Raw genomic sequence first — 15,993 nt, 5'->3', positions numbered from 1 at the left:
TTATGAAGCTGGGTTTCAACATTTTTTCCAAGGATTTGATTCATCGGGGGAAAATAATATTCATTGGTTAGGAACAGGGAAAAAGAAAATATAGCCCAAGGGTAAGCTCATTAAACAAGTACAGGTACAACGACATGGAACATATTTAGACGATGCCATTTTCGAGATTTTGAAGACGTCAACAGTTTAAGGACTGTTGTGAACAAGGTTTTGTTTGAAGCATCGGGAAGTTTTAGGAAATCGAAGTCGGAGATTGTGACCTAGAAGCATGCTCAAACAGAGAAACCCATGGTGGGAGCCCAGTCCATCCCACATGTAGCAAAGGGGTTTAAAAAAATGGGAAAGGGAGCTAGAAATAGGAAGAAATTGGGTAAGCATGAGGGTTTTGTAAATTTTGTTATAGCTTTATCAATGACATAAGATTTTTTATTGTTGAAGTTGTTATTTTGTTATGCAAATAGTCCAGTTGGTTGCTTTTGCCAAATTCCATTTAATAATTTTTTTCCTATTTTTATTCTCATTTTGGCAATGACTACATATAGTTAGTTGTAATTCATGTGAAAAAAGGGTATTGAAAATATTGAAATCAATCTTTAAAAAACTATTTGAAACATATTTAAAAAAATTAATAATAATAAAAGAAATAAAAATTATAAAATCTCATTTCTGAAGTATCAATCCATACCACTTCAATTTCTTTCTCAGTTGTGTTTTTCCTCTCGAATGACTATTTACCCTTCTTACCCTAACTCCAATTACTCTTCCCTACATTCTTGAGAAATCAATTGCAAAAATTACTCATGGGATGAGTTTAATTAAATCGTATTAATAATCTTATACGACACATTTAATTTGTAACTTTTTTAATTAGGATTTGAAGGAAGCAATCATAAAGGGGTTAGGGTTTCAAGCGTAGGATTTCAAGGTATTGGCATTAGATTTTGAGATGCCTTAGTGGGGAACTTGATGGCATTTGAATTTGATTTGTAGATCAACAAAAAGGCGATGTTTGGTTCGACAAAAAGCGTCTCCCTCTCTCTCTCTCTAAAATGGAAAACTATTATTTCTTTCCATGAGACGAGCTTCCATCCAATTTGATATTCAAGTTTAAGTGCAATTACAATGGTAAAATCCAACTAAAACAATAGGTTAATTATTTCACTTACAAAATGACCCAAAAATAGTTTTCCATAGTTAAATTATTTGTATATAATTGTTTTAAAGATCATGGAAAATGATTTTTTTGCCTTTTTATATAAAATTTTTAATTAATATAAGTAAATACTATATTAACATATTGACTTTTTAGACTTAAACGGAAAGAAATTATCGTTTCATCAAAATTTAGATGAGAAATAATCATTCAACCTTTCATTGTTCATATTTCTTGTGGATTATAACATTTCCCATGTAGACAAAATAATCGTAAAATTGTAATAAATGTATGTGAAAATCTCAACTCTTGTTACTCAATGAGAAAACTGATTTCAATAAAATTTTATCTCAAAGCATGACTCTATATTATATGTACTTCAACTGGACAACAATGTTGCATCATAAGCTTAAACTAACAATGTTCTTGAGTCAGCTACTTTATCCAAGTTTTTAAATTCTTCATTTTTTTTCCCGTGCTAGATGCCATTCACAAGTGCTAATCAAACCTAAAAACTCGTCTACTCACATTTCATGAAAAAATATTATAGAATTTCTTTTGTATAAAGTATTTGTGGAAAAAAATTTTGTGTAGAGATTTTATAAGTTTCCAATAATTAATATCAAAGTTGTTTATCGGAATTTGATAAGATACAAAATTTTTGTTAGTATCTTTGTTGTCCAGTGAAGGCATTGCTTTATGGGAAGAATCACTCTAATAATTCTTGAGGTTGAGGGGCTTTTCTGGTTTAGGTTGACTTTTTATTAATATAAAATTACTTAAATACTCTTAATTTAATAATTTATAATTAACTTATCTAATTTATCTTTATTTGTTATGGTTTTGTTTAGTTGATATAACTAACTTATTTCATTTATCTTAATTAGTTGTTAAAATTAAAAAATTGACAAATTTCCTTAAAAACTTATATACCAAGAGGACAACTGAAAACACCAACTTTGATATAACTTCATTGGAAAAAAAACCCAACTTTAAAAGTAATATACTATCTCAACTCTGAATTGCATTAAAATTTGCAACCAATGGGTTATAATGTTTACAAAAATTGCCAATAGAGATATGTGAATTCTATAAGTACTGGTTTCTAGCAATTTCAGAAGCCTACACATCAATGGTTTCAGCTTTACAAATCAACTTATTATCAACAATGGTTTCAATCAAAATTTGCTACTCATGGGTGTATTAAAGTGTTTAAAACAGATAGTCGACCGGAGGAAGTTTGTTCAATGTGTTATTCTGTTTATGGCTATGAACAAGGGGTTTGTGTATGGGTGGTGTAAGAGTGAGACGGTAGCAGGTTGAAGTGTTTACTGGTGCAAGTGTCTGCAAGTGAATAATTGTTTGACTGGAGTAAGAGTTTGAATGCATGTGACCGGTGAACAGTTGGTGGGCTTATGGCTAAGCTTTGTTGCGGATTACGAGTGATTTAGCAATTGATTTGTTGCGGTGGAAAAGGATAGAAACCTCTTATGCATAGGATTGGAATTGAGTTCTGCCCCTTTAAGCTTGAGAGCCCATTCAATTCATATGTTTAGTGTTTTGCTAATGGTTATGCTTTATAAGTAAAAACGTATGCCTATTTTTATATGCAGCCATGCTATAATTTTAGAATAAACGATAATGGAGGTTTTTTCATGAATCAGGTATTTGAATTATAAACTAAGGGTAATGTGGCATATATTTTATTATGCACACCCCTAATAAGAATGTGTATAATTTGGAAATTGATTACATATTTATTAAAAATTGAGTTCTTTCTTTTTGTGGAAAAACATGTTTTTGAAACACATTATCTTCTCAAGTAATCAAATCAGACATCTGTTGTCAATAACAATTAGAATAGTTGAGAAGTTTTTCGTGAAGCAATGGAAACTTAACTCTGCATCAACAAATTGCACTGAGGCAGAGGGATCCTCTGTTCTCTCCACGCAAAATTTTTATGTTCTTACAACTAGCTACTCAGTAAATGTAATTCAATTCACATTTAATTTAAGCTAAAAAGCTCTGATATTGAGAAGTATTAGTCCCTGTTAATAACGGCTTTAAGCTAAAATGTTTTGATATCGAAAAGTATTAATCACATTTAACAGCTTTATTAATGTTCAAAAGGTCACACAAATTATTCGTAGTATGAAAAATAAGTAGAGATTGTTCGTTAGGAAACCTAGAAACAAACAACAATGAAATGCAGAATACTCAAAACAAGAACACAACATTTACATGAAAAACACAATACAGGAAAAGGCTATGGATTGATGATGGAGCAAATTTCATTATAAACAAAGAAGATTACAATATGAAGGAGGGACTATATTCTCTTTGTTTGTATAACTAATCTTAGCGCACTTTATTTTTTAGCACACTTTCTCTTTTATATACACTTAAATACAGTTTTTTGTATGCAAACTCTAGTTGACAGATAGTTGGCATGCGTACTCATTGGTTGCATTTTCATGACAAATCACAAGAAGTTCCTCCGCCCACAAGTCATACTTGTTTTGTTTGATTAGTTGAATATACAAAAACTTTATTCTTTCTCAATTCCATGAAAGCTTTTTTTTTGTTTTTGTTTTTTGCCTTCAGAGTTTTGGTACAATGGGCATAATTTTTTTAGATGATTTTATTGATGAATTAGACATTTTAAGGATTGGCAATAATGTTACAAAAATAATAAAGTAGATTGTTAATAATGTTACGTAAACCATAAAGTAAACAGTCAAGTATGACTGCGGTAGTTTATAGACTTCTGTTCGACTAATCATTGTAGAGTTAAAGCGGCATGATCGGTTTGGGTTCCTCTAGTTTAGGTTAAATTTTAGTTTCAATTTGAGTATTTTTTAGGATTATATGAATTTTAGAACAATATTATGTGTCAACACTAATGTATTAATAGGTAAAATAATAAAATATGAATATCAACACTAATGTATCATCATGATGCATTAACATTATATCCTTATTAGAACAATATTATGTGTGTCTATCTCAAGTATATAAATGAGTATGCATTGATATATGTCATTATGTGATTGAGTGATTTTGAATTAAGAATAAAATAACACTCAATTACATAATGACATATATAAATGTGTATTCATTTATATACTTAAAGTGAGTACACATAGTATTGTTCTATTAAATATCACGACACAAGAGAAATATTAAAAACAACTAAAAATAAAATTATAAATATGAACTTCAAACTGAGGTTAACTTTGATATTAATACTAAATCCAAATATCTTATTTAATAAAATTATACATACATATTTTTTTATACACAAATGATTTGTTACCATATAATTGAATGAGTTTAAACTAAAGATAAAATAGCATCTAATTATATAATGACACATTATCTGTGTACTCAAATTGTATACAAAAAAATATATATACATAATATTGCTTTATCCAATTTATTCTCCAAAATACTTGTTTCCTTCTATTAGCTTCTCAAGATATAGATGCAAATAATTCTATTGCACACTCCATTGCTTTCTCCTTCCCTTCTCCTGTAGTTGGCAGCAAGCTCTGTGTGCTTCCATGATCAAACACTACTTAAATTCAAACACACACACACACACACACACATATATATATTGAGTACCTTTTCAACAGAAAATTTTAGCTCAGAAGCGAGCCAAGGCTCTGTCACATGGATCTTCAGTCAACAAATGGCACTTCTGCTTCCATAACTCATCGATATAGTTTAGGATTACGAGTGATATTTCAGCAATGGTTTGGTCATGGTGGAGGGCACGACCCTTCTTATGCACAGGATTGGAATTGAGCCGTGCCCCTTTAAGCTTGAGAGCCCATTCAATTCATGCGCAGAAAAAAAAAAAGGCTCAAGTTGATCCTTTAACTTCACCCGGCCCATGCTCATAAACTTTGATATAAAATGTTTAGTGCTTTACTAATGGTTCTGCTTTTTAAGGAAAATATATGCCTATTTACACATGCAGCCATGCTATGATGTTAAAATAAATGATAATGGAGGTTATTGCATGAATCTGCTATTTGAATTATAAAATATAGGTAATGTGACATATACTTTATTAATCGGAGCGGGTACTTCTTTGTTTTTCTTTTTAAATAAGAAATTCTATACGAATTAAATTACTTTTTCGAGACTAAACTAATTATATTAAATAAGTAAAACTTCAAATATTATGATGAATCTTATAATTATTATATCAGTTAAATAAAAAATTTAACTTTAAAATATAGTCACAAGATATTTAAATTCATACCTTTGTGCATGAAATCCCTGAATTAGCGGTCAAACTCTCCAGAGACGACACTTCTCTGATTTACCAAGTTTCTGTTTCATATGTAAAATTAACAGTGGGCCTCTGAAAAGTACTGCATTTCTTGTCCAAGTGTAACTGGATGTTTCTTGGCAAGCACACAAAACTTTGACCTTATAACATATGCACATCCGTAGTCAGGATGTGTATAATTTTAAAATTAGTGACATATTTACTAAAAACTTATTCCTGTGCAAAAACATGAATTTTAAACCCGATATCTTCATAAGTAATCAAATCAGACATCGATTCTCAATAACAACTGAAATAGTTGAAAAGTTTTTCATGAACTAATAAGAACTTAACTCTACATCACAAATTCTAGAGTATTGAGATAGACAGAGATCCCCTGATCTCTCCACTCAAAATTTTTGTATATAAACTCAAAAAAACATATTAACTTAAATCGTTTATGCCAATAGATAATAAAAATAAAAGCATGACTTACAACATAAATATTATTCAACATGTAAAAAAGTGTAAACACATTGAAAAAAACCATCATATCAATAGTTCAGTAATAATACATAATAATCATTTACAAATGACAAGGTATTTGAAATCCAAATCACATAATAACAGTGCATAAAACAAACTCAATAATTATATAAATAAGGTCCATAAACATAATGATTGAAGTACCCCTTGCCTCATGAAAAATCCCGAATTGATTCGTTGGGTCCCTCGTCGTCCTGCTCATCTAAGTACCAACCTACAAAACCATAAAAAGAACATGATGAGTGATAAACACTCAGTAAGTATGTGACCTCTCAACATTTTGCACACAACTCAAAACAATAAACAAGTGTTTCATTTTTAGTTTTAATGTGATAATCTCAAATGTTTTCTCAAAATTTTAAATGTCTATCTGAATCATTTTGACACCTAGTGCCCAATCTTCATTGACAGTGTTATTTTGAATGAGTAATGTCAAATAATATACATTGACATCCTAGACACCTAATAAAAGCATACGATATCTCAAATATCTATCATAAAAGTACACTCAATACACTTGTTGATCAAACTTTAGGCTAATGATACCCTATCAAGTGAGCAGTAAAACCTCGGACCTTTTTTTCACAGCCCTAAGAAAGAGAGAGTTTGAAAGAGAGAAAATAGGGAGAAAATGAGATATAGAGAGACAGAGAGAACCTAAGGCTTCATAGTCAATCAATTTTTTTTAATTCAATAAGAAATTACGCATTTATCTTGTTATATAACTCTTTTTTGTTAAGGGAGTTACAGTTTAGATGGAAAAATGAAATTAATATTAACCACAGGAAGAAAAGTGTTTTTACACACCCACTGATGGGAAAATGTTGATTATTCAATTTTAAACTTCTATAATTTCTCTTAAATTTAATGTCAAAATGTGAATGTAACGGTGTAGGCTTAAAAACTTACGATTGAAAGAATCAAAGGGTGTGGACAGGAGCGTTTTTACTCTCTGGCCTCACTCCGTTATGGACACAACTAAAAAGTGAAACCATTAATAAAGTTTCAATGAACTGGATTAGGCTAAGTTAAGTTTGTTTTATCCTGATTTTCTGGCTAATTGAACATGATATTCACCCTTACTTAATTCAAATTCACCTAACTTATATATATACACACACACACACTTTGTTTTGACAAATTTAACTTTAATTTGAATTAATTAAAATAATATTATAACTTTAAATGCTATATTTTATTTTATTAAAATTTTATAATAGTGCTCAAACAACTGGACTACAAGAGTACAAAGGCAGAAAAATCAATGATTCATCCCAGATTCACAGTAAATGGTATGGCTGAATTGGTGTGTTGCAACTATCTTCTTCTACCATAATATATTTTAACAATATCTTTTATCACAAACTTTGCTGCTCCACGTTTCCCCAATTCATGTAATCCCTAACAGGTCACCACTACATAGTAATTCTTAATTCGAAACCTTTCTAAATTAATGGATAATACATGATTTTGATTTACTTTTGATTGTTCCTACTTATCTTTTACATACAAAATCCATGCAGTGCAATTTGCGTTGAATATCATATACATGTTTGAATTAATAACAATAGTGAATTGCAAATTAAATTTTCTGGTTGATAAGAAGAAAATTTAACAAAAAGGAAATACTGGGAATAAGAGGATGTAATGAAACTTAGCACACAATAAATGTCATGGTACGAAGGAAAAGTAAAATATTCAAGCACGCGTAACAAACAGATACGAAATACAACCGAGATGACAACAGAGAACAAAGACGTTGATGTGATGCGAACCTGGATACAGGAAGCTTGCAGGAATCAAAACATAGATGAAATTTATTCATCAAGATGAACTTCCGGGACATGGGCAATCTTCGACTCATCACGTCTGCAGCTTTCACTCAGATAAGGAGAATATTTAATCTCCAGTTTTCTGAGGGCAGTAAGGCGTTGCATCCCTTCTGGAAGACGTGACAAACGCCGGCAACGAATAATCTCAAGTGTTTGAAGTGATGTGAGATTTTGCAGCCACTCCGGTAGTTTTACTAATTTGGGACAGTTTTCAATCCTCAAGCATTGTAAAGTGTTTGCCGATCCTTGAAGAATAAGCTGAGGCAAATCCACTAATGACGGCAAGTCTTCGATCACAAATGTTCGAACTCCCAACCGAAGTTCATCTTCATCTTCTCCTCGAAATTCCATCTTCAAATTAAGTTGTTGGCAGCTCCAAATCGTTAGCTTCTGTAATCTCTTTAGGTCCTTGATACCATATGGCAACGAGGTCAGAGGACAGTCTATAATATACAATGTTCGGAGGCCTGTGAGACGCTCCATTCCCGCAGGCAATGTTACCAGATTCTCGCATTGACCGAAAAACAAATATCGAAGAGAACTCAAACACTGTATTCCATTTTCTCGTAGATTTCGCTCTTTTGTGGTTATTTCCACGTGTCTAAAGGAGATCATTTTTTGTATTTTTTGAGGCAACTTCTCAAGCCCTGAACAACCTAAATATGACAGAGAATGAAATATTAATTCGAACACAGTCCGAATTATCAACCTAAAATGAAATATTATTACAAACAAAAAGATGAAATTCGAACATACAACGTTTACCAAAAAAGAATGGAGACAAAAGATATACCTGAGGATTTTGATTCGAGGTGACAAACATAATTGATTTTCATCATTACGAAAGAAATGATTTGGGGAAGTAGGATAATCGAGCTTCCATTTCAGTAGGGAGGCCTTGAAAACAGAGAAAATAGGTAATCGCCTGCCATGGCCAGCTGATTCTTTGCAACGATAAACACGGATACCCAATAAGAACAAGATCAGAGTGACCCCCATAATTGATGCTGAAATAATGAAAGTTTTTGGCCAATTTGAGGGGCTGAAGACATAGAATACGGCTGGTAAACTACAAGACCAGGCAACAAGCCACCGCATCCTCCTTCGAGCCTGCACTCGATCCTCTTTTACGTATGGTTTTGGTTCCTGGGCTCTCAGCTGATCACAAAAAAATGCCTTCAAGAAAGTCTTCAATCCAGGTTCACCCATTGCAAACAGAACCACTCCAATTATGTTGAATATGTCAGTCTTTGACTCTGGAAATTTATGTAAGGCTGTAAAGTACAGAACCAACAAGCCCTGCAGAAAACAGTTCAACAATTGTTGGCTTCTTCACTCTGAATTAACTAATGGAAAATTTAACATATGTACTAACACAAATGAAGGAGACCGCTGAACATATAATGAGTTTAGGGTGACTCAGAAAAGCATAGTAATTGTAGATGAATGCAAGTGAAGCTGATAGCCCCTCCTGAATATTCACAAATGCTGCAGCTTTCTTGAGATTTTAATTGCTTGAGTTTGTGAAGTAAGTTATTAAGACTGCCAGTACAGCATAGTCTACAAGCTTGTAGCTGAACACTAAGCCTTGAAGTCAAAATAACCGTTCAATGAGTGGAATCAGCCATAAATAAAACTCATGCCACTTTACAAAAACAGAACCACTTGAAGAGTTACCACAAGAAAAGGAAATAATCAAGTTAAAAATGCCCTTCACTCAGGTGACTAAATTAAGATGTTGTCTATGGTTTTTCAATGATATATATGTGAAATATTAAGAGTAATGCAATATATACGTACTTTTAATATACAATTTTAGTACACAGTTATGTATATTATTATATAATTAAATATCACTTTATATTTTATTCAAAATTATTTAATCGAATGATGAGATATTCATAAATTATATACAAAAATATATATACATATAGTTTTATTAAAATTTTAAATTACTATTACTTAAACCTGGCTGCTTATTATAGTATGCCTAGCTATTTTCCCAAATTTAGTAATAAAAACGTATAAACCAAAAATAATAATATCTTTTCTCATAAGAAAAAACACAAATTCAGAAAATATCAATAATTATTGAGACTAATTAATCCATCAATAAAATTATGTATATCCATTTTAAATAGATAAATAAATAAATATTTAATATATATCATTATATAATTAAATAATTTTAAATTAAAAATAAAGTAACATTTAATTATATAATACATCTATTTGTATATTTAAAACAAATACATTCTTAGACATACAAACTAGGAATATACAGTAAAAATGAGTATAATAAGGTAAAATCTTAAAACAAAGAGCATAAACTCAACCGAATAGAAAACCAGTATATATATATATATATATATATATATATATATATATATATGTACCCACACGTATGTATATGAGCTCACCAGCTAAATTCTTCAAAGTTAGTTTGATTACATCTGGAGATATGCGTTTTGGGCTTCAAAACTGTTTCACAAGCTAGATTAAGCAAAGAAAAATGAAAAGAACTGGCGGTTGTTTTCGTTTTTCTTTTGTGCAGTGGTATCTTCTCCACCTCCAATGTATAGTGATTACACTCTCATCGTACGTTCTTACCAGTCAAAAGAGAGAGAACAAATACTTTATGATTTTACCGGAAGAGCCTTTATTTAATTGTGTTTAATGATAAATAGAATAACTGCAATCCCTACTAAATTTTAAAAATACAATTAGTTGAATTAAAAATTAAAACTAAAAATATGATACTTTATTGATGGCAAAAGTTACCTGAAACAAACCCAGCTGCCTTGCAAAAGCAAAAGTTATAGCGCAGCCAGGACATGAAATTGGAGGTAAACAAGGAAAATGTTTGGGCATTGAAGGAGTTGTGAGACTTCAAGTTTAACAGCAGCTCATCATTTGGTATCATTTTGGCTAATGTTTTCAGATTCCCTTCTCGGCAAAGCCAAGGATTCTCTCTCTATAAAGAAACTTTTAACTTATTGTCTTAGTTTAATGGCTATCTTTGGTTTAATGGTTTTGTGAAGAATCCTTGGCTTTATAATATAACAAAGTTACAAAACGCAATGGATTACCTCAAGGTTTGCTTCATGAAGCTGGGCACCAGGCTTCTGGGAAAGTGACTATAACAACATTTTAAAGAAACCGCGTTGGAGAAGAGGAACTCCACGGCATCCACGTCATGACTATTTAATTCTTTGAAACACATGAATAGGAATCTCCGCCCAACTCACCTCAGGTCAGATCGGACTTGTTAGATATTTATCTGTTCCGCTCTTCAGCAACCAAAGTTTTATACAGAGTTTGTCTTTTTTGGTAGAAATATTGACCTGTTTGTAGTTGTAATCAAGTAACAGGGAGATGCTTCAGGTAACCTCCAGCCTTATTTTTGGGCGCCAACCTGTGGGCTTTTTGCAGACTGCAGTTGGGAAAATGGGCCAATGGTTTTCATATAACAAGCAACAGAGAAAAAGAATAAGAGAAAAACTGCATTTATATTTATATGATAGCACATAAAATGGGGAAATTTTTAAAAATAAAATAGTTAGGCCAAACGACATATTCCCACCCAAAGTTTATGCTTCATCTAAGTTCTCACCTTTTATATTTCAAAAACCCAAATATCCACCCATTAATTGTTAAATTTGATAATTTTAATGATAAAATATTATTTTATTAATAATATTAAAAATAAACTAAAATTTTATCTTATTTTTCTTTTAAAATCAAAAAATTAATAATTTTTTACTGTATCAAATTTTAAAAAATAGCATTTTTCTCCTCTAAAATTTATTTTTCATTCTCCTATATCATCTTCAATAGTATCTCCCAAGAAATCATCAGAATCTGTTATACATATATATATATATATACACTCCTCCTCTCCCCGCCCCACCCACCCACCACCCCCAATAATGGCTCCAATCAATTAAACTAAGACAATAAGTTAAAAGTTCCTTTATAGAGACAGAATCCAAGGATTCTTCACAAAACCAAGGATTCTTAATAGTAGTTCCAATAAATTATTCTCACTGATGTTCTGTCTGGAAGCATCAATTTCAATCCACATAGTTCTTCAGAAGAAGTTGAATGCTTTATTTGACATAATTTCAAAGGTTCACACAATCAAGTTAAAAGCCCTTCAAGCAGGTGAATAAATTTTTCTACAATGAAGAAGGTTTGTTCCCGAGCCCTCGAAGAAATGCTAAAATGTTAATTAATTAATTAATAAACAAAGGCATTCGATTAAAACAAAGGTGATTTTGTCTTTGTTTCAAATAAAAATGATTTTATTTTTATATATGACAAAACTAGCCAAGGAGAGAGACGAGAGAAATTGGGAGGGAGAGAGAAGTCCAGAGGGAAGAGAGAACACAATTAGAGATGGTAAAGTTCGTCGAAAAGTGGTGATGAGAAAAAAAAAACTCTCAAGAGAGAAATATAACTTTTTAAAACTATTTACAAATAAAAATTATTAGTTTTTTAAACAAAAAAAATGAGATGAAATTTTAGTTTTTTTAAATTTTTGTTAAATAATGATTTTATCTTTCATTTTAACAAAGAATTTTAATAAAATGGTGAGCATTTAGATTTTTAAAATTTCATATGTAAAAATTTAGAAATACATCAAACCTTAAGTTTTTTTATCTTATTATTATTACAATAAAATTATGTATACTCACTTTGATTATATAAATGTGTATATACTTATATGTATTATAATATGATTAATTAATTTTGAATTAAAAATAAAATAATATTCAATCATATGATGACATATATAAATGTATATATATTTATGTACCTAACATAGATATGTATAATATTACTCTTATTATTATTTTTTGGTTGGGTTCAAATTGGTGGTCATAATTTGACACGTGAGAACAGAATCCAAAATCAACCCAACGTTTTTCTTTTTCTCAGTTGGATTATCTACACAATACTCTGTTTTATACACTTATAGAAATTTAAAAATAAATAAATTTTAACCTTACTTAACATTTTTCATTAATTGACAAAATTTTTAAATATAGAATCGAGACAAATAAGAGAGGGATCTATACCATATATATACCTGAGGATTTTGATTCGAGGTGAAAAACATAATTGATTTCCATCATTACCAAAGAACTGATTTGGGGAGGTAGATAATTGAGCTTCCATTTCAGTATGGAGGCCTTGACAACAGAGAAAATAGCTAATCGCCTGCCACGGTCAGCTAATTCTTTGGAATGATAAACACAGATACCCATGAGAACAAGATCAGAGCGACCCCCATAATTGATGCTGAAATAATCAAACTTATTGACCATGGCGAAGGGGTGTTTACATAGTATAAGGCTAATATTAATACACAGCAAGTCCAGGCAACAACCCACCACATCCTCCTTCGAGCTTTTACTCGGTTCTCATTTTCGTATGGTTTCGGTTCATGGGCTCTCAGCTGATCACCAAGAAATGCCTTCAAGAAAGTCTTCAATCCAGCTTCACCCACTGCTAACAGAACCACTCCAATTATGTTGAATATGTCAGTCTTTGACTCTGGAAATCGATCTAAGGTCGTCAAGAACAGAGCCACCAATCCCTGCAGAAAACAATTCAACAATTGTTGGTTTTTTTACTCTGTTTAATGTTGGCAGATTAGCTTAGAAATATGCTTAACGTTGACTGAATTAACTAATGGAAAACATATGTACTTTTTAAACAATCAATCCTATGGTGGGACAGAATTGCAAATATGGAAAATTTGTTAACATGCGAATCCATGTGATGGGGTGCAAAATGCATTTTTTCAAAGTTTTCGACCACATGAATTCGTGTGGTGGGTTTTGGGGCAAAAATTTTTTTTCAAAATTATGGGTGTTTTTTGATACTTTTCATATAAAGGGGCAAATTAAAATTTTTGCATTTTAAGATTTTTGACATATAGAATTCAAATTTAAGGTTTATTTTTCTGAATAATGCATCAATGTTCAAAATTGAATCATTTCTAATATAAAATTGATATAATTTTAATTTAATTTTTTATAGAGAGCTTAACAAAAAAGAAAAAGTGATGAGAGAAAGGTGAAATCAAAATCCTTATGAAAAAACACTTCAAAGCTCAAGTTATTACACCTAGATATAGAATTGTGGGAGCTGTGATTAAGAAAATATTAATAGGTGACAATTATAAATGTTTTGACATACTCGTTTTGGACACTTCCTGGACCTTAAGGATAGCTGATTCAATGGAGTGTTAATGCACTCTTTCATCTTAAGAATGGTAAATAAGGCAAACTCAAGCGATAAGTTATGGTTTCGAGTTAATAAGGTTGACATCAGGTTCAACTTGTGCAAGTTCGTCATTATGACAGACCTTCGATTCAATTGAATATTAGATATTGACATGTATATTCCATCGAAGGTCATAAATCAAATCCAACATACATATTTCTACGAGTGTAAGTCAATTACATATGTTGTTCTAAGTCGTGTCTTCCATCTATGGCCCTAGGGGGAGGTTGACACTGTTGCAGTAAAATTAGCCCTATTGTTTTATCTTCACATAAAATTATTATGGAGTGATTTGAGGAAAACAATCTCTCAAAAGATATTACAATTGACTAATCATCTTGATAAATTCAATGCATATCCACCCAATTTGCCCATACATGTCATATACATTGTTGATTACGATATTTAACCGCTCATCTGAGTGTGTCTAACTTGTGTATTTTAAACTGATATCCCTTCTTAAGAGCATCTCTAGTTACTACATTAATGACATGTTGTTTATTTGAAAATAATATACCAATTTTTGGAGAATTATCATCTCTTTGCACTCCTCAGCGTCTGGATGTAGATGGCTGGTCAGAAAAATTGGGTAACTAATATAATGTATCAATACGAGCATTCCCACTATCAGGATTTATTTATAGGAAACTATTTGTACCTTCAATATCTTTATTAACATATGTCTTATATTTGAACTCCAGTTCTTCGATGGGAATATCATGCATAACCTTCCCTTCAAATTCACTCCAATTTGAAAATTTTTCTTCGTTGCGACAAACAAATTCTTTTACATTATATAATACATAAACACGAACATCATTTAAGTATGCAAAGTCTTCCTCAGAAAATTCTTGTTTCAAATTGCTCTTGATATTTTGAATATCTTCTAAACCAATCTCATGATCTTGTGAATAACTACTCAACTCACCACTTTGTAAACCTTTATCTACTTATTGAACCTCATCGCTATCATCATTAAATGTAGTTGTTACAAAAACTGGAACACATTCTTTAAAGAGGTTAGACAGACAATTAAAAATCGTAATATCTTCATCATTTGAAATTCCAATAGGGTTGTCATCGTCAAGAGGCTTTGGTTTCATACTTATTGAATGTTAAATACCCTTCAATCTATGTTACATTTTTCGCTCACCATTTGGATTAATCTCTCGAATGTCGTGTACTCTGAAATTTTAATTATTTTTCTATTATCTCCATATATTTTATTACGTTGTCACTCCTTTTTACCAATTCTCTCCTATCTAATTAAAACATATTTCACTATTTAGATTATTTCTATAATGAAATGTATAATCAATATAAATAATATGACCAAAAATACTATTTATAGATTTTTGTTACATTATTTTATTATTAAGTTCAAGTTTCGTGATTTTATTTCTATTGCACAGTTACACATATTTCATAATTTTATCACATATTATGAGTATTAATATACTTTGATTAATTTGATACTGATTTTTAAAAATATCACTTTACCCCTATATTGTAAAATATCATTTTACCCTCAAATATTATCTAATATCTCTAACACCTTTCATTGTAAAATATCATTTTACCCCTAAATATTATCTAATATCTCTAACACCATTTATTATAAAGTATCAATTCACCCCTTACTATAATAATTACAAAATACTCCATATAATTTTAACAATTTAATTTTTACATGCAACTTTATTTTACTATATAAAACATTACATATAATTATATTATCAAAAAAATAATAATGATTGAAGTTATAATACGTATAAATACTTTAATGTCACGAATTTTTTTCTTTCTTTAAAAATCTCTTTGAAATAATGAGTAAAATTATATGTGTTAATAGATATAAGAATATATATGGTTTATATAGGATTAAA

The 15,993-nt window shown here is 30.5% G+C and overlaps 1 protein-coding gene across 7 annotated transcripts in view; it reads right to left on the bottom strand.

Annotated features, from left to right (window-relative positions):
* The window catches only part of LOC123219894 (protein NRT1/ PTR FAMILY 5.5-like), a 46,345-nt gene extending 35,171 nt beyond the window's left edge, over positions 1-11,174 (bottom strand). The window contains exons 1-5 of one of the 7 annotated variants that reach the window (XR_006502943.1): positions 10,234-11,140; positions 9,189-9,400; positions 8,607-9,112; positions 7,757-8,469; positions 5,954-6,195 (exon numbers count right to left, since the gene is read on the bottom strand). Coding sequence is in view for 6 of the 7 variants with exons in the window: in XM_044641849.1 (XP_044497784.1) it covers positions 8,607-9,112; positions 10,595-10,684 (596 nt within the window). In the remaining variant the exon portion in view is untranslated. Of the gene's footprint in view, positions 1-5,953; positions 6,196-7,756; positions 8,470-8,606; positions 9,113-9,188; positions 9,401-10,233 lie in introns of those variants that run through there. The other 6 variants (XM_044641853.1, XM_044641850.1, XM_044641852.1 and 3 more) reach the window with 6 other exon arrangements.
* Positions 11,175-15,993: the final 4,819 nt, after the last annotated feature.

This window comes from Mangifera indica, chromosome 7 (genome assembly GCF_011075055.1).
Source record: "Mangifera indica cultivar Alphonso chromosome 7, CATAS_Mindica_2.1, whole genome shotgun sequence".
NCBI lineage: Eukaryota > Viridiplantae > Streptophyta > Magnoliopsida > Sapindales > Anacardiaceae > Mangifera > Mangifera indica.
Note: the sequence above shows the minus strand (reverse complement) of the source record. Positions and strands in the feature narration are given on the sequence as shown.